This window comes from Delphinus delphis, chromosome 2 (assembly GCF_949987515.2).
Source record: "Delphinus delphis chromosome 2, mDelDel1.2, whole genome shotgun sequence".
Classification (NCBI taxonomy): domain Eukaryota; kingdom Metazoa; phylum Chordata; class Mammalia; order Artiodactyla; family Delphinidae; genus Delphinus; species Delphinus delphis.
Window position 1 is genome coordinate 34,531,910 of NC_082684.1, and position 14,262 is coordinate 34,546,171.

Consider the following 14,262-nt stretch of genomic DNA (forward strand, 5'->3'; position numbering starts at 1 on the left):
TTATGCAAAAATATATAACTAATACAACAACCTATTACTTCCTAGAACCAAATTTTATCTTTAACAGGAAGTGAAAATAGCTCATTTCAGTTTAATACTATAATTTGCCCACATTGTTAATAAAATTTCAAATTTTCCTTCCTAATACACTAAGTAGTGATCCTTTTCTAATTCCCCCAAATTGTTTCATATTATTTCATAATATTCATCACTTTCTAATTCAAAGAAACAGCAACCCAAGCAGATTTCAGTCAGTCAGCAGGGATTTTTTTGGACCATCTTCCTTTTGATGTACTGTACTAGTACTGTACTAGGGACTGAGTGGAGAACCATGCCCTTGAGGTACTTATAATTTAGATGAATATTCCCAAAATAATTTATGTTTTTAATTAACCTTTTTCCCCTGGCTCTGAAGGTTCTAAGTCAATGGAAGAAGGTTTGGAAAGTTTCTTTTTTACCTCTGTGAGGGATCCACAAGCTACACCACCATGCAGGGCTTCATCCAAAGCAGAGAGGGTTGTAGATAAAAATGCTGGTGATGGAGCATCAGACCTCTGTGTCTTTATCTCATAAGCCTGAACAAAGAAGAGATTAAGTTATTTTCAACCTCAATATTTATTCAAAAACATAAGTCAACTCCAAACTCAAATTCTAGCAGTTGGAACCCCTTTTTTTTCTTCTACTATTTATTTATTCAACAACTATTTACTCTGTGCCGGGGACTGTGCTAGATCTGGGGGCTGTGATATAAAAGACAGATCCCCTGCCCCACAGTACTTATAGCCAACTAGGGACTATGAAATTAGGACTAGAAACTAAGCAATTACCATACACTTAAATAAGAGATACTGTGATAGGGCAAGTGGAGATCTGGAGAGAGTATACCTGATCTGGATTTTGTGATATAGGAAGGCTTCAAGGGAGATCTGGATGTCTGAGCTAAAACCTGAAATGACTGTTAGACAGGCAAAGGGAATGTGCATGTTCCTGGCAAAGAGACAAGAATGTACGAAGAAAGGTCGAGAAGCAAGAAAGAAAGGAAATGGAAACTCACAAAAACTACAAAAAACAAAAAGAGTTCATTTAGAACGTCGGAAAGAAGGCGCGAGGTCGTGGTATGGCAAGCAATAAGGCTGGAGAAATAAACAGGGGCCTAATCAGGAAGAGCGTTGCTGAAGTGTGGCGTGTAGGCTGAGAGCAACAGGGAGTGACATGGCCAAGCTACCATTTCAAACCAAGGTTGCTTTACGAAGAACAGCTTGAAGGTGGATGGGGGAGACTAAGAAATGGCCTCCCAAAAGACAGCCACATCAAATGCTTGGAACCTGTGAATATTACCTTATTTGGAAAAAGGGTCTTTGCAGATGTGGTTAACATGATTACATACCCACCAGCAATGTGTAAGAACACTTGCCTCTCTGCAATCTCTAACATTAAAAATTACTACTGTTATATTAAGTTGCCCAAAACTGAAGTCAAGCCACAGAACTGAAATTTTTCATTCCTTCATTCATTCAAAAAATATGAATTAATTGCCAACTTCATGCCATATACTATGATAAGCTCTGGGAATAGAGTGGTAACCCAAACAGACCTAGTTTCTACCCACCTAAAGTTTACAATTTAATAAGTCTAGGTCTCAAATCCAAGGCTCTTCTGCTCCTGTGAGGACGTAGGAAGACCAGTATATTAATACGTATGAGCCATAAATGTGCCCACTCTTGTCTAATCTCACCTATTGAGTTCTTAGATCAGTTAAACCATGGATTGCCACAGAGTTTTTTAAAGGCAACATTCAGGCACATAAAATAAAATAGAATAAAGCTACAGTAAAAGGTGTGTGCCTTTCATCTGATTTAGAAATACCTAAATATTGCCTACAATCTATCAGGCAACATAGGTGGGCATGGGGACACTTTACAGACATGTAAAGGCAGTCCAATCTGTTAACATTAAAGTACTTCCTTTGCAACTATAAATGTAATTACTAGAATAATAGTTCTCGTGACTCAAAAAACTACTAAAATGAACTAACAGAACAAGACTTCAGAAATCATAGTGTGTACATAAGCGAGACAAAGAGGGATCCTGCGATATGACACACCACCAGTTCTCTTCTACCCTGGAGGCTGCTTCCTAGACTCATCGTTGTCTAATCTGATCTTGAAATGCTGGCTGGATTCGGGACGTGGTCTTGGGCACACTTACATTCTCACTGTACATACCTTCTAGGCAATCTCTCGCCCATTTTCACGGCTTTGACTACCATGTTCACCCCGATGACTCCCCAATGCAGCTTCCAGTGCAGACCTCTACTTCAAGCTCACAGTCCACATATTTAACTGCCTACTTCGCATCTCTACTCAATGTTTCACAAGCACCAAATATTCGACAGGTACTAACGAATTCACGATCTGCCGCCCTCAAACCTGATCCTCTTCTGATATTCCTCATCTCAGGAAATGGTACCACCCAATCTTTCAAAGCAAAATCAAGGAATCATCTCTGACACTTTCCTGTACCTCACCACCACCCACAGCCAAATCATCACCGAATCCTATTCATTCTACCTCCTAAGTATCTCTCACGACAACTGACATTACACCATCGGCATCAGTACCACACTAATAGTCCATGTCACAATCTGTCTGTAATACAGTCATAGATACCTAACTAGTCTTCACAAATATTTTCTTGTTCCTTTTCAATCACTTGTCTATGTTTAAAGACTGAGTTTTTAAAAACACATATTAGATTACTCCCTTTGATGATGTGTCATTGCTTTCAGAATAAAGTCCAAAATCCTTAACATGGTCTGCAGGCCCCAGTGACCTGACCCCTGCTTGCTTCTACAACTTCATCTCTTGACACTCTCTTCCTTGCCACTACGTTCATTCACACTGGCCTGACTTTCTTACCATACAAGCAGGATTCTCCTGCTCTTCGCAGGGGCTTTGCATTTCCCAGTCACAGTGCCTGCAAACCCTTCCCTGCTCCCTCCCTTCCCAACTCCGTTGTCCATCTCTCTCCTATTCATCCTTCAGGTTTGAGCTGAAGTATCGCTTCCTTGAGGGAGCCCTTCCTAAGGACCCCTAAACTAAGTAATGTCCCTGTTATTCAGTTTCTAAGCTCTTTGTACTTTTCTTTGATAGGACTCGTCATTACTACAGTTAACTAATCATTTGTATAATTATTTGTTTACTGTCTGACTGTTCCCACTAGACTGTAAGCTACATGAGGGCAGGAACTTTATCAGTCATCTTCACTATAATATCCCCAGTACCTGGCAGATCCATGGCTGGCACTCGATAAATATTGGTTGAAGGAATAAATTATTGAATAAATAAATTAACAAAAAAAGCTTTATGAGGGAATGAACTAAGGCTAAGCCAATATTTAAGACAGGATTCAAATCTAAAGAATTTTACCAGAGTAATGTACAACGAAGGAGAAAGATGGCTCTTTGAACTGGCATTTGGAATGGTAGTGACATTGCAGCTGAAAGTGGTGATGGAAGTGGAGACTAAAGGTGAATTTCCTATTCACAGTCTCCTACTTAATTATCTAACTAGGAACATGCCATAGATATTGACCAAATAGAACGACAGATGTCAAACCAAAATGTTCTCTTGGTGATTTACAACCTTCAAAATAGTGACAAGTTAACTTGAACCTTGTCACAGAATCATAAGATACTATTTTAACTCTCTAACTTCTCCCAAAGAACAAAGCGAGCTCTTCAAAGATACCGGATCAACGACAAAGCTAAGACTACTGCCCATCTCTAACTCCAATTCTAATTCTCCTTCTGACTATTTTGCCTTTAATGTATTTTCCTTAGACAATGAGCTAAATCTGAACAAAAGAAAATACTCACTTTGTTCATTGTTTGCAAAGTTTCAAATGACACAAATATTCCTTCCTTCCTCCTTCACAGAGTTAGACCCTACTTTATTGCTTAGTGGTTACCAAATTTCAATATAAGGTAGTAAGGTAAGTAATTTATAACCCACATAAACAAATACATTTGCAAAACACCGGACAGACTTTTAGGCAACTCTTATTCTGGGAAAACAAGATATTTTCTACCATGCACTAAACCTATATTTTGAAAAGTTAAAGTCATGAGACAGAAAGTATGAAATAATGGTACAACTTGATGAGGGCTTATTACAAAACACTTTAACTCTTCTCAGGAGTGAGGATAAGTTTTCAAGTATTATTCATTCAATCAGTAAGACAGTATAAGTCCAACAGGTGTATTTTATGATGCACAGTAAGTAATGATGATAAAAGTTAGTATTACAGAGACAGGAGCATTCTAAAATTAACAGTATATTATATTTTAACCATGAGGTTCACAAATCCTACCCAAACAAACAAAAGAGAAAGATGACCTTTTGAAATATCAATACCAGCTACAGAGAAAAAAAAATCATGTTACCCTCTCATTCCCATAATTAGGAACTGTCTCCCATGAGCTTATAAACTACATAAATTTCTTACATATATTCTCATTAGAGGACTAACTCTATGCTGTGAGGGTTGGTATTTTTGAGGTGCTCATCTCTATTTTTGCTTTTGCCTCATGACCCGAAAGATTTTAAACGAGATACAGAATCGTTTCAAAATAAAAATCAAATCATAATTCTAAAATATATACATACCGTTTGCATCCGTGGGGCACAGGCCCTGCTGACCACACACAAAAGTTCATGGACACCTTGATAACTAAGTCCAGTCATCTTCATAAGCTCCAGTGGGGAAAGACATAGAAAGTCCTAAAAAACATAAAGAAAATATTTAAAATATATATGTGCAACAAAGATACTGGAATTAAAAGGAAACTTTCAATTGACACTATCCATGTGTAAATAAAAGCAGAATTTATTGTAGATGAGGGACTTCGCTGGTGGTCCAGTGGTTAAGACTCCACGCTCCCAATGCAGGGGGCCTGGGTTCAATCCCTGGTCAGGGAACTAGATCCCACATGCCACAACTAAGAACCGGTGCAGCCAAATAAATCCGTAAGTATTTAAAAAAAAATTTATTGTAGATCAAAGATTTATATGTTTCTTATAGTATTTTCCCCCTAAATAGCCCTTAACTAAAAGATATGATGATATAATCTTATCCTCTGATTATCCACCTTGGCATATACCAGAGGACACACCAAGTAACAACACATAGCAGCAGAATCCAACTCAGGTGTATGTTGGCGCTGCCCTTGTGCCTGAAAGAGTCTGGGCACAAACAGATGACCAGAAAGAGTCAGGCTGAAATGAGTTTCTTCAAATGACAATGAAAACACGATGACCCAAAACCTATGGGATGCAGCAAAAGAAATTCTAAGAGGGAAGTTTATAGCAATACAATCCCACCTCAAGAAACAAGAAAAATCTCAAATAAACAACCTAACCTTACACCTAAAGCAATTAGAGAAAGAAGAACAAAAAAACCCCAAAGTTAGCAGAAGGAAAGGAGTCATAAAGATCAGATCAGAAATAAATGAAAAAGAGGGCTTCCCTGGTGGCGCAGTGGTTGAGAGTCCACCTGCCGATGCAGGGGACACGGGTTCGTGCCCCAATCTGGGAAGATCCCACATGCTGCGGAGCGGCTGGGCCCGTGAGCCATGGCCGCTGAGCCTGCGCGTCTGGAACCTGTGCTCTGCAACGGGAGAGGCCACAACAGTGAGAGGCCCGCGTACCGCAAAAAAAAAAAAAAAAAGAAAGAAATGAAAAAGAAATAAAGGAAACAAGAGCAAAGATCAATAAAACTAAAAGCTGGTTCTTTGAGAAGATAAACAAAATTGATAAACCATTAGCCAGACTCATCAAGAAAAAAGAGGGAGAAGACTCAAATCAATAGAAATTAAAAACGAAAAAGGAGGAGTAACAACTGACACTGTAGAAATACAAAGGATCATGAGAGATTACTACAAGCAACTATATGCCAAAAAAATGGACAACCTGGAAGAAATGGACAAATTCTTAGAAAAGCACAACCTTCGGAGACTGAACCAGGAAAAAATAGAAAATAAAAACAGACCAATCACAAGCACTGAAATTGAGACTGTGATTAAGAATCTTCCAACAAATAAAACCTCAGGACCAGACAGCTTCACAGGCGAATTCTATCAAACATTTAGAGAAGAGCTAACAGCTATCCTTCTCAAACTCTTCCAAAATACAGCAGAGGTAAGAACACTCCCAAACTCATTCTACGAGGCCACCATCACCCTGATATCAAAACAAGACAAAGATGTCACAAAGAAAGAAAACTACAGGCCAATATCACTGATAAACATAGATGCAAAAATCCTCAACAAAATACTAGCAAACAGGATCCAACAGCACATTAAAAGGATCATACACCATGATCAAGTGGGGTTTATCCCAGGAATGCAAGGATTCTTCAATATACGCAAATCAATCAATGTGATAAACCATATTTACAAATTGAAGGAGAAAAACCATATGATCATCTCAATAGATGCAGAAAAAGCTTTCCACAAAATTCAACACCCATTCATGATAAAAACTCTCCAGAAAGTAGGCATAGAGGGAACTTACCTCAACGTAATAAAGGCCATATATGACAAACCCACAGCCAACATAGTCTTCAATGGTGAAAAACTGAAACCATTTCCACTAAGATCAGGAACAAGACAAGGTTGTCCACTCTCATCACTATTATTCAACATAGTTTTGGAAGTTTTAGCCACAGCAACCAAAGAAGAAAAAGAAATGAAAGGAATCCAGGGCTTCCCTGGTGGTGCAGTGGTTGAGAGTCCACCTGCTGATGCAGGGGATGCGGGTTCGTGCCCCGGTCCGGGAAGATCCCACATGCCACGGAGCGGCTAGGCCCGTGAGTCATGGCCACTGAGCCTGCGTGTCCGGAGCCTATGCTCCGCAACAGGAGAGGCCACAACAGTGAGAGGCCTGCATACCGCCAAAAAAAAAAAAAAAGGAATCCGAATTGGAAAAGAAGAAGTAAATCCGAATCGGAAAAGAAGTAAAGCTGTCACTGTTTGCAGACAACGTGACACTATACATAGAGAATCCTAAAGATGCCACCAGAAAACTACAAGAGTTAATCAATGAATTTGGTAAAGTAGCAGGATACAAAAGTAATGCACAGAAATCTCTTGCATTCCTATACACTAATGATGAAAAACCTGAAAGAGAAATTAAGGAAACACTCCCATTTACCATTGCAACAAAAAGAATAAAATATCTAGGAATAAACTTACCTAAGGAGACAAAAGACCTGTATGCAGAAAACTATAAGACACTGATGAAAGAAATGAAAGATGATACCAACAGATGGAGAGATAGACCATGTACTTGGATTGGAAGAATCAACATTGTGAAAATGACTATATTACCCAAAGCAATCTACACACTCAATGCAATCCCTATCAAACTACCAATGGCATTTTTCACAGAAGTAGAACAAAAAATTTCACAACTTGTATGGAAACACAAAAGACCCCGAATAGCGAAAGCAATCTTGAAAAAGAAAAACAGAGCTGGAGGAATCAGGCTGCTGGACTTCAGACTATACTACAAAGCTACAGTAATCATGACAGAATGGTACTGGCACCAAAAACAGAAATATAGATCAATGGAACAGGATAGAAAGCCCAGAGATAAACACATGCACATATGGTCACCTTATTTTTGGTAAAGGAGGCAAGAGTATACAATGGAGAAAAGACAGCCTTTTCAATAAGTGGTGCTGGGAAAATTGGACAGCTACACGTAAAAGAATGAAATTAGAACACTCCCTAACACCAAACACAAAAATAAATTCAAAATGGATTAAAGACCTAAATGTAAGGCCAGACACTAAAAAACTCTTAGAGCAAAACATAGGCAGAACACTCTATGACATAAATCACAGCAAGATCCTTTTTGACCCACCTCCTAGAGAAATGGAAATAAAAACAAAAATAAACAAATGGGACCTAATGAAACTTAAAAGCTTTTGCACAGCAAAGGAAACCATAAACAAGACGAAAAGACAACACAGAATGGGAGAAAACATTTGCAAGTGAAGCAACTGACAAAGGTTTAATCTCCAAAATTTACAAGCAGCTCAATATCAAAAAAAAAAACCAATCCAAAAATGGGCAGAAAACCTAAATAGACATTTCTCCAAAGAAGATATACAGAATGCCAACAAACACATGAAAGAATGCTCAACATCACTAATCATTAGAGAAATGCAAATCAAAACTACAATGAGATATCATCTCACACCAGTTAGAATGGGCATCATCAGACAATCTACAAACAACAAATGCTGGAGAGGGTGTGGAGAAAAGGGAACCCTTTTGCACTGTTGCTGGGAACGTAAATTGATACAGCCACTATGGAGAACAGTATGGAGGTTCCTTAAAAAACTAAAAATAGAACTACCATATGACCCAGCAATCCCACTACTGGGCCTATACCCTGAGAAAACCATAATTCAAAAAGAATCATGCACCACAATGTTCACTGCAGCTCTATTTACAATAGCCAAGACATGGAAACAACCTAAGCGTCCATCGACAGATGAATGGATAAAGAAGACGTGGCACATATATACAATGGACTATTACTCAACCATAAAAAGAAACGAAATTGAGTTATTTGTGTGAAGTGGATGGACCTAGAGTCTGTCATACAGAGTGAAGTAAGTCAGAGAGAAAAACAAATATCATAAGCTAACACATATACATGGAATCTAAAAAAAAGGTTCTGAAGAACCTAGGGGCAGGACAGGAATAAAGACGCAGACATAGAGATTGGACTTGAGGACTTGGGGAGGGGAAAGGGTAAGCTGGGACGAAGTGAGAGAGTGACATGGACTTAAATATACTACCAAATGTAAAATAGACAGCTATTGGGAGGCGGCCGCATGGCACTGGGAGATCAGTTCAGTGCTTTGTGACTGCCTGGAGGGGTGGGATGGGGAGGGTTGTGGGGAGACGCAGGAGGGGTTAGATATGGGAATGTATAGCTAATTCACTCTGTTGTAAGGCAGAAACTAGCACACCATTGTAAAGCAATTATACTCAAATAAAAATGTTAAAATAAATAAATACGAGGTTGTACTACTTTAAAAAAAATGAGTTTCTTCCTAAGCTATGAAATCATTCAGAGGGAGTATTTAATAATTGAAAGAAAATAAAAGTGACTATGGAAGGACTTCCCTAGAGTCTCGGTGGTTAAGAATCTGCCCGCCAATGCAGGGGACACGGGTTCAATCCCTGGTCCGGGCGAAGATCCCACATGCCACAGAGCAACTAAGCCTGCGTGCCACAGCTACTGAAGCCCGCGTGACATAGAGCCCACGCGCCACAGCTACTGAAGCCCGCATGCTCTAGGGCCCCCATGCCGCAACTACTGAGCCTGCATGCTGCAACTACTGAAGCCTGGGCGCCTAGAGCTCGTGCTCCACAACAAGAGAAGCCACCGCAATGAGAAGCCTGCGCACCACAACGAAGAGTAGCCCCCGCTCGCCGCAACTAGAGAAAGCCCGCGCACAGCAACGAAGACCTAATGCAGCCAAATAAATAAATAAAACTACGGAATGAAATGTTAAATTTCATACTTTTAAGAGTATTTCAAAGTACGAACATGAGGATTATAAAATGCATAACAGAGACATCATTAACACACAAAGCAATTTTTTAAATATTGCAGCACACTCTGAAAGTCTGTCTTATTAAGGATTAAATCCTAACAGAAAACCTTAAATCTTATTTAACCTCCTAAGAGGGATTTGCTTTACTCTTTTGCTTAAATATACAACATCTGCTTATATATTTCTCTCACTCCATCAATAGGAAAATAATCCTAACTACTAACTTTTCTTGCTTTCAAGAGAAATTACCCATTTTGAATACTATCTCCTCATTTGAGTCATATTTCTCATGTAACTGCAAAATTTCTTTTATGAGGACAAAACTTCTCTAGAATCCCAAATAAATGGCACAGGTGTACTTCACCTTCTGCTATGAGCATTCTCCCCACCCAACCCCACCCAAAATGCAAAAATCTTGCATTTGGATAAATGAAATCACATTTGGAAATACAAGCTAAGTGGTTTGTTACTTAAAATTAGCAAGCACCATATTTATCTTTTCTTATAAACCTAAATGTTCATATTTCAGGTGTAATTAAGAGTTATTTAGGTACACAATATTAATCTGTGGGACGTCCCTGGCGGTCCAGTAGTTAGGACTTCGCCTTCCAATGCAGAGGGTGTGGGTTCGATCCCTGGTCGGGAAGCTAGGATCCCACATGCCTCATGGCCAAGAGGCCAAGACATAAAGCAGAAGCAATGTTGTAACAAATTCAATAAAGACTTTGGAAATGGTCCACATCAAAAGAAAAAATCTAAAAAAAGAAAAAGAAAAAAAAGATTAATTTGTACTTCAAGTTTCTCACTGAAAAAAATTAAATAAATTTTACCTGGCAGGTAACAATCTGATGTCTGTTCAGACGGTCACACAGCTCTTGTGATAAACCCACTCGTCTTAGTTTCTTGCTACCCATGCCTTCAGATGCAGCAAGATAAAGAAGAACCTTGAAAAAGAGCTGGAAAATAGCATAAGCAACAGTAGATGGGCTATCCAAAACACTCTACAAAATAAAAAACCCTTCAAGCGTCTCCACATACAAAATGAAACGTATGGTATTTAAAATATTACTGATAAAATAAAGGAAGGCAATAAAATCTTTCCAAATATTTTAAACAGGGGAGACAACCGTTTGTCAAATATGCACACAGAGAAACAAAACCATATAAGAATGTGCAATTCACACAATTCTTTAAAACTTATTACACAAATATAATAACACCGTTTCACATTTATATAGCATCTTAAGATTTTCAGTGCATTTATAAACTTTATTTGGATGTGTAATTAATATACATATTTCCAAACAGCACTCTCAGAAAGTCTTTACTTTCATTGCACTGTAACAATAAATTTATTGACCACCTACTGTATACCAGGCACTGTTCCAAAGCAAGCTTCTCAACAGCCCTATAAGGAAGATTGATCACTGATCTCATTTTTACATATGAGAAACTAAACCCTGGAAAGGTTAGCCATTCCACTGTTACCAGAAAAAGTAAATGGTAGATCCAGAATTCGAACCAGGAAGTCTGACTCTTAGGCCTAGCCTCTTAACCAGTATACTGTACTACAAGTCTGTAATCATATTTAAACTCTCCTTTTTCTATGAATCAGAACAAACCTTCTGAATCAAATGAGATTTTATTATTTCAGGTGTTATTTACAAACTGAAATTGTTTTTTCCTTATACTAGCTGCTCACATCCCCACATGCAATTAAATTTCACTCTTCTGGTTGAACCCTGTGAGGGCTAAATGAGGCTCATGATATATTTGTCTTCAGAGAGTTAGAATAGAATCACTCTGATTCCCTTAATAACTCATGCAAAGGAGAAGCTGTGTATCTCACTCAGATGGCAAAATACCCTCTGAATAGAGTAGAAATAGGAACTCTTCATTGTTCCAGGGGATAAAACAATATAATTATCAGAAAAAGAGTCACATTTTGGAACAAAAATATATACTGAGAATGTAGATATTTATTTCCAATACCATGGCCCAAATTTCTACTTAACATCTATATTCTCGGATCAGATTAACACTCTCTTCCTCTCTCCCGCTCTCTCTCCTTCTTTCTCTCTCTCACACACATACATCCTTCCCACAAACATAAAATACATCCCTCTCATTTCACTCAAAGGGAATTTGTCAGTATTGGTTTCTGTCTCTCAAAAAGAAAGTTTACCAAGTGACATCTGCTGTATCATTGCCTAGCGTCTTCACAGATCAGGTAGCTCTGGGCAATGACACAATTTAGACTGATAAATTCAATCAAAAAGGAGAACTGGGGCTTCCCTGGTGGCGCAGTGGTTGAGAGTCCGCCTGCCGATGCAGGGGACATGGGTTCGTGCCCTGGTCCGGGAAGATCACACATGCCGCAAAGCGGCTGGGCCCGTGAGCCATGGCCACTGAGCCTGCGCTTCCGGAGCCTATGCTCCGCAACGGGAGAGGCCACAACAGTGAGAGGCCCGCGTACCGCAAAAAAGAAAAAAAAAAAGAAAAAAAAGGAGAATTGTAAACCCCAAAATACCTGGAATACTTTAACAATGACCAACTCTGCTATCTCTGCCTTAGTAGGACCACTCCTATCACTTGCCTAGACTATTGCATACAGCCTCTGGTCACTCCCTGCCTCGTAAAACAAACAAACAAGAAAACAAACAAAAATATTCATTTGTTCCTTCCACAGATGCTTCTTAAGCACACACTCTGCTGCGCTTCTGTGGCACAAGAATCATCTAAGTATATTTCCTCCCCTTTGGGAACTCACAGTAAAAGACGAAAAGAGATATATACACAAATAATTACAGTCATGCAGCAAGTATTGTCATTGGAATATATATGTGCTGTGGAAGCAGAGAGGAATAAGCACCAAACTGACCTGCAAGTCACAATCCTGTCAGAGGTAGCCTCCTAAAAATTTGCTCCAATCCTGTCACTCTCATCCTTTAAAACCACCCATGGGACCATGAGACTACAGTATAAATTCCACATTTCTTATGATGGCCTATAGCCTCTTCATAAACTGGTCCCTCACTTCCCTCACATTCATATATCAGACTGCAAGGCCCACATTCTGGCCTTTCTGGCAAAATCACTTGCCTCCCAGTATCTTAGTTTCTTCATCTGAAATACAAGCATCATTCAAATATCCACTTCATAGGAATGCAGAGAAGGTTAAAGGATGTGGATGGTGCCTGGCTCCGTAGTGCTCAAAGCTAGGGATTATGATCAATTCATTCAGGAAAACAGCATTAGTTGCCTCACGTGACCTGCCTTCCGGCGGTAACGTTGGTAAGTTACACAAATGCCTCCCTGCCTCCCTGACTTTCCTCCACAAAGACTTCCCGCTACTTAGGCTCTTCCTCTCCAATGTTCTCATTACACTGTGTACACATTTGTTCGATAATCTTCCTAACGTATTGTTATGTCTTGCATGTTTGTTTTTTCCACCAGAAACCGTAAATTCTTGCTCTGCGTGTGTGTGCACGAGCACGTAACTGAGGGTGTGAGGGAAGATGTTCAATCCTGGAAACTGAATCCTCTCCTCATCAAGAAAAAAAAAATCCACATGTTAGATGGTCAATGAAAACTGTGAATTAACAAATAATAGCTAATATTTCTTGAGCCCTTATTAGGTGCCACTGTTCCAAGAGCTTCAGATGTTTTACCCCATTTTACAGACTAATATTGAGGCATTGAGTTGAAAAACTTGAGCGAAGTCTAACAACTAGCACATGGTGGAGTAGCCATTCGAACCCAGGGATCTGACTCCATATTCCACGCTATTAAATACCTCTTCTTCAACACCATCTGAAGAGGGTCAGACACTAAACTTCCCTTAATGACGGGCTCCCCTGCCTAGACCTCAAACTGCCCACAAGTGGGAAGACGGGTGGACATCAAGAAGCGAAAACATCACCCCAGAAGCCCCTAACAATAACTCTTCCCAACAAGGTGCAGCTTCCAAGCGTCCCCCACAAAGGAAAGCCAGACGCCTCAGATCTGCGGCGGGGCTCAAATTAAGATCCTTATGGACCTAAGGGGGTGTGCCCTGCACCCAAGAATGACTCTCCGCTCCCCCGATATCAACAACACTGGCCCAGAAAGGGAGCAGGAAATAATGAGCGCACCCCAATTCCCCAAACCGCCCCCCACATGAAACTTTCCAGTACCGGGTATGCAGCATCCAACTTTCAAAGTTTCCCCTACCCCTCACACAGTTCCCCGCGGAAAGGGACGCAAAGCAACAAACAAAGCGCTGGTTGGGTCGTCACCCTGGCGAAATATCCAATAAAACGTAGGCACAGGCCCAGGTCGGCTCCGTTGCTTGCTGGGAATTGTAGTTCACATTCTGTAATAAGTCTGCGAGTCCCAACTTCTCAATATAGTGATTATCAAAATCCTGTGGAGGAACATCAGCAAGGAGAATATGAGCCAGGAAAAAACTTGCTTCTAATTTTCTCTCTTCTTTCTTTTGTCACTTCATTTAAAAACTGATTAATGGACCAGAGAGACATGTTAGTTTTCTGGGAATAGATGAGAATCCACCAATCATCGAAGAGGTTTTGCAAGAGAGCTTTTGGTTTGTTTTGGTTTGCTTTTTTCCACCACACTTTGGTGGTG

The 14,262-nt window shown here is 39.7% G+C and overlaps 1 protein-coding gene across 1 annotated transcript in view; it reads right to left on the minus strand.

The window, feature by feature from the left end:
• Nucleotides 1-13,869, minus strand: part of RAD51B (RAD51 paralog B) — a 609,003-nt gene extending 595,134 nt beyond the window's left edge. Inside the window, exons 1-4 of the mRNA XM_060004352.1 lie at nucleotides 13,812-13,869; nucleotides 10,467-10,592; nucleotides 4,668-4,781; nucleotides 459-575 (exon numbers count right to left, since the gene is read on the minus strand). Of these exons, the coding sequence (XP_059860335.1) occupies nucleotides 459-575; nucleotides 4,668-4,781; nucleotides 10,467-10,550 (315 nt within the window). The 5' untranslated portion in view covers nucleotides 10,551-10,592; nucleotides 13,812-13,869. The remainder of the gene's footprint in view (nucleotides 1-458; nucleotides 576-4,667; nucleotides 4,782-10,466; nucleotides 10,593-13,811) is intronic.
• Between the last annotated feature and the right edge of the window lie 393 nt (nucleotides 13,870-14,262).